This window comes from Chinchilla lanigera, unplaced genomic scaffold (assembly GCF_000276665.1).
Source record: "Chinchilla lanigera isolate Chin_1 unplaced genomic scaffold, ChiLan1.0 scaffold00002, whole genome shotgun sequence".
NCBI lineage: Eukaryota > Metazoa > Chordata > Mammalia > Rodentia > Chinchillidae > Chinchilla > Chinchilla lanigera.
The window spans coordinates 22,868,202-22,873,610 of NW_004955403.1; the positions used below are offsets into that span (position 1 = coordinate 22,868,202).

At 37.5% G+C, this 5,409-nt stretch overlaps 1 protein-coding gene across 1 annotated transcript in view; it reads right to left on the reverse strand.

Annotated features, from left to right (window-relative positions):
* Nucleotides 1–2,097: 2,097 nt before the first annotated feature.
* Nucleotides 2,098–5,409, reverse strand: part of LOC102018145 (cytochrome P450 4V2) — a gene marked incomplete at its 5' end in the record, with an annotated part of 41,923 nt that continues 38,611 nt past the window's right edge. Inside the window, 1 exon segment of the mRNA XM_005373433.2 lies at nt 2,098–4,564. Coding sequence (XP_005373490.2) covers nt 4,362–4,564 — 203 coding nt within the window.

Sequence of the window (5,409 nt, forward strand, 5' to 3'; positions counted from 1 at the left end):
ATTCTGGTAATAAACAATCACACCTAAATATTGTCATAATTTCCTCATAATAAGACTTGTACCGTCTATATGCCCCTTATAAAAAAATCATCAAAATATTTTATGTAGAGATATAAATTTCTAGACAGCTTCTATTTTGATGTAATATAAATTGATCCATGTCAGGAAAGATAGGGATCAATATATTTAAGCTCTAATAAAAAGAAAGTAATGGATAAAAGAAAATAAAATTATGGATAAAGGAAGAACAATACCAAAAGATATATTTTCTAGGATCAAAAGAACAAGAGTCAAAACAGTTAAAGCCTTCAACTAATTTAAAATTGTATTTGGCCCATAAGTCCCAAAGAAATAAATATGTGGTGACTTCCTGGATAAAAATCTGAGGAGAGAATGCAATGAGTCCATTGTTAGTAACTATAGATGTGTGATTTCTCCATGAAATGTGAAATACAGCTAGCCAGGAGAAAAACCAGAATGAACCTGTTTTTTTTTTTTTTTAAATTTTTTTTTTTTTTTTAGTTTTTCTCCGGTACCAGGAACTGAACTCACGACCTTGCACTTGCCAGGCAGGCAATTTTGCCGCTGAGCTAAATCCCCAGCCCCCCCTTTTTTTTTTTAGTTTTTCTCCGGTACCAGGAACTGAACTCATGACCTTGCACTTGCCAGGCAGGCGCTTTTGCCCCTGAGCTAAATCCCCAGCCACCCCCCCCCCTTTTTTTTTTTTTTAATTTTTTTTTTTTAGTTTTTCTCCAGTACCAGGAACCGAACTCACGACCTTGCACTTGCCAGGCAGGCGGAACCTGTTTTAATTAGTGAAGAAAAAAAGAACTCCTTAGTCTAGGTACTGATCAGAGTGGAGCTCAGAAACTGGACTACTGTTAGAGCAAACCTAGATTTATTTTAAAATACTACAATAAAGCGCTGCACCTTTAAATTTTCTACAATATGGAAAATTTTGCATTTTCTCTACTGCATTTAAAAGGCTAGTAGACACATGTAATAGTAACAGCAGAAAGGAGAGTTATACAGCAGCACAAAGACAGCAAAGACAGAAGAGGACCCCTTTCTGCATTCAGCACCTGACCTGCAACCAATAAGTTTCTCAGGCTTCCAAGTTCAGGACAATCCACTTAAGCCAAATAGCAATGCACTGGCTCTTGGCTTCCAAGGTGGGTTGGAAAACTGAACATGGTAGGACAGACATGCAGCTGAATCTCAGGGTCAACTGAAACATTAAACTCTTTCTGGTTCTTTCCCTTCCTTCTCTCTGCTCACCTCCATCACTCATATCCCAGCAGCTGCTCCAGAGGTTTGTGTGCCACTGTGCCATCCATCTCAGGACGTGAAATTTCCCTCAAAGGAGGGGGACCATTTCTTGTTGTCAGTTCTGCTGGGAACCCTCAAGGGGAGAACTCTGGTTTGACTTTGCTTAGGGCTCTCAATTTAAGCTGAGAAAGTGGGAAACCTAAGAGCACAAAAGCTCCAAGTGAACTACGTCTGTGCAGCACATGTGTATGTGTATATGCTGGAAAGTGGAAGAGGAACATGGGGAAGGGCTTTAGCATAGGATGGTGCCAAAAAATAAGAGTATGCCTTCCCTGGAGAGAAATTTAAATACCAAGTAGGCATCTCACTGGCTGCTAGAAAGGTATTTTTATTCTTCTAGAAATATTCTAGGATAAAAAAAGTCCTTGTGTAATCAGTGTCTCTTAATTGTGACAGATGAAAGAAATGGATGCTCCCCAGTTGTTCCTGACAGTGGGTAGCACACCCGCCCAACAGTCCACCATCTGGTGAAGATTTGAGCCTCTAAATTCATGGGTCCAAGCCAATCAGTCGCTTTTGCAGATTCCCAAGTGGTTCTCTGAGATTTCAATTTCTGCTGTCAGGTGAGCCAAATGCCCTGATATTCTACTTCCTTATCCCTTAGAATCAGGGAAGTTTGTAATCTATGACAAAGGCACAAGAAACACATTATCAGACAGTCTCAGAGCCACCGATGACTTCTTTAAAGTGTATTTCCTTTATTATTAGTGAGCTTCCACCAATTTACCTTTTAAAGTTGTATTTCAAACTGACTTAATTAGAAAAAAAAGTGTCCAAATCTAAAATGTAATTTATTTTTCTTGAGATAGCTTTTTCAAGCAGAAGTAAGGCAGGTGATTAGGACACAAACAAGTATTTGATAATACAGAGTATAACATAAGTTCTCAGTTCCAACTCTGACACAGTTTGAATGAATTAAAATATGAGTAACAGATTATTCTCGGGTTAAATGGATATTTAGGCCAAAAATAACAGTAAGCAATGGTTTCCTGTAAATATAATTTAATGTCTAATGTAGATTCACTGAAAATAGAAAAAGCCAGGGTTAAATGTAAGTGCATAAATTGAGATTATAACAATTTCCACGAATAAAGATTTTATTATCCAAAATTTATCTAGGAATGAGATTTACCGTGTATATGTGTTTTCCAGAAAGCTAATCATCTGATGGGAATCTTTTCCAAGTGTATCGTCTAGTATGTATAAGAGCTTTTGGAGAGTTAGTGGTGTTGCTGATGATGGGACACTCAGTGCGTCAGGCTGAACTGCTTGTCTGATGGCTCTTTTGCTATCCATTGAATGATACATATTTTACCCTCTTAATCTGTTTCTTCTACCTGATAGTGCCTTGGGAAAATTGGAAAAAACAACTTATTTTCTTAAAATTACTTATTGAAAGCTTTTTTTAAAAAATCAGTGAGAAGTAGAGACTTTGGGTATCAAATTAAAATTCAGAGAATGTGTACCAGGGATCTGTTTGATCAGGTGTGTTCCACGGGATGGAACTGTCTGGAGTTCCAGCACTAAACTGAGATAGGACTGGGTTATTAAATATGGATGAGTGGCTTCTTTGTTTACTTAAAGGTGGGAAAATTCCAAAAGAAATATGCCTAAGCCAAGGGCAGAAATCCTGAATTCTAAGAATATATCTAGCCATAGGCCCAAGTTCCATAGAGCAATAGTATATTGTGGTAGGAAGTCTATCAGAATTGGAGCAGAGACATTAGAATACAGACCTCTATTTCCAGCCTAATCCAAACTAACAGCATAACTTTTGGTAGAAAGTTACCTTCTTATTGATTCTGTTCCCTCACTCTAATACAAGAGAACACAAGCAGATGAGTTTGGAGGTCATTCCAGCTCTGAATATAATCAGCCCTCTGAGGTACTATGACAGAACAGAGAGTACCGAGAGGAATCTCCTTCAACAACACACGACCTGGAAAGGTAAGTGTGACTCTACAGAAAGGACGACAAGAAGTGCAGTCAGAAGGCAACAGAACTTAACTTGTAAATGATCTGCTATACATAATAAAATCTGCAAAGTGCACAGTAATTATTATTCTCATAACTGATGCCACTGGTACAATTTTAAAAACATAAACCCCTTAAGGCAGTGGGCCTAACTACTCACCAGGTTCAAGTTATGTGATATGAGCTGTGATCAAAAAATATATCAAACTTTAAATTGTACAAAACGTTTGTTACAGAAAAAGACACACTGCCAATGATTCCCCTCAAATGTACTTCCCATTGCTTCAAACACACTCATTCCATCACTGTTGCCACTTTCTGAAGCAGCTCTGGAAATTCTTTAGTGGCACCATCTTGAGTGCCTCAATATACTAAATCAATTCAAAATGTTTACTTCCATGGTTATTTTGACTTGGGGGCTGATCCAGAAGTTGCACAGTGCCAGACCTGGTAAATAAGGTGGACAAGAACATTCTTGTTCTGGGCCTGCTTTTCCACTGGATAGCAGCTGCATTCACCATGTTTTTATCACAGCTCATAAATATATGAAAGAAGACATCTAGGAGAACTGCTTCAGAAAGGGGCAACCATGGGATAAGTGTCTGAAGCTAGGGAGAGTATTTTGAGGGGACATTAAAGGCAATGTGTACAGCAGTAATATGTTTTAACTAAACATTCACTGTATATTTTGATCACTTCTTGTATATATTCCTGACTCAACCAGAATAACTTTAAAATATTCTAAAGCTTCAGTTAAATTGTATTATTTAAGTCTGTCAAATGACATTGAATTGACTTGCAGATCCCTCCATTGTTATAGGCTTATTTTAAACTTGTTATAGGTTTATTTTGGTACAGACTCAGCTAACTGTACCTTCTAGGCCCAGATCAGGTTTAATGTAACATCTATGGTGGTAACAAAAATACAAAACTCTCTGATTTACACAATGGATCCCAAGATCAGTGGGGCAACAAAACATTAGGTCTGGTGATTCAGAATATTGAGCTCATGATCTATAAATCACAAATTTGAAGTTTCTCTTCTCCAAAGATCTTTATCATGATAAAGGCACCGCAGGAGTACACAGCTGGGATTCATCTGCAATCCTCCTCCTCAACTTGATCCAAATGCCATTATTTGCTCGAAGAATCAGCTCTCCTGAGAGGCCAAGTTCTTCTCTTTTTTGGTTGGATTCTACCCAAAACCGTCTCAGTATACAGGAAAGAATGGTTTTTTCTTCCATCACAGCAAACTTTTGACCTACAAATAAATGCAAACACTATCACGTTAATTATGATACAACTCAAATGTGAGAAATCAGAGGCCCTATTACAGGGACAAGCTACTCTACGCTTTCACACTTTCATTTCCCTGAGGGAATCATAATCACTGGAAATGCTTGCTAACGATGAAGATTTTTGAGTAATGTTTTCTGTTCCAACCCAGTGTGCCCGAATAATGCAGTGGGCAAGGACTCTGTATTTTAGCAGGACAGTGGATCCTCAGTACCCATAGGTTCTGCATCTGGGGATTCAACCAACACTAAAAAGAAAATATTTACATAATTCTCACCTATACTGAACATCTACAGGATTTTTTCATTATTCCCAAACAATGCAATACAACAATGATTAGCTATCTGCATAGCACAGAGTTTACATTGTTTTAGTTATTGCATGTAATGCAGAGGTGATTTAAAGTGTATAGGAGGATGTGCAGGTTACATGGAAATTCTACAACAAATATACTTGAGCATTTGCAGATTTTGGACTCTGGGAGGCTGGTTCTGAAACCATTTCCTGGAGGACACTAAGGACTTCTGTACCTCAGATGAATCATGGGCTCATTTATGATTGAGAATCAATACATTTTGCTTTTTTTGACTTTTTAATTTACAGTAGTGTCATCAAATATGCTTCAGATTCACTCATTTCAATCTGGCCTCATTTTACTAATGTCCATATTCATGCGAATGACTATAATATTAAAGTCAAGTGTTTATAACCAATGGTGATATGCATTCATTTTACTTATGTATTTCAACTAGCCATATGGCAAGCATACTTTTTTTTTTAAATATCATCTTGTTTCTCTTGTGTGAGAAA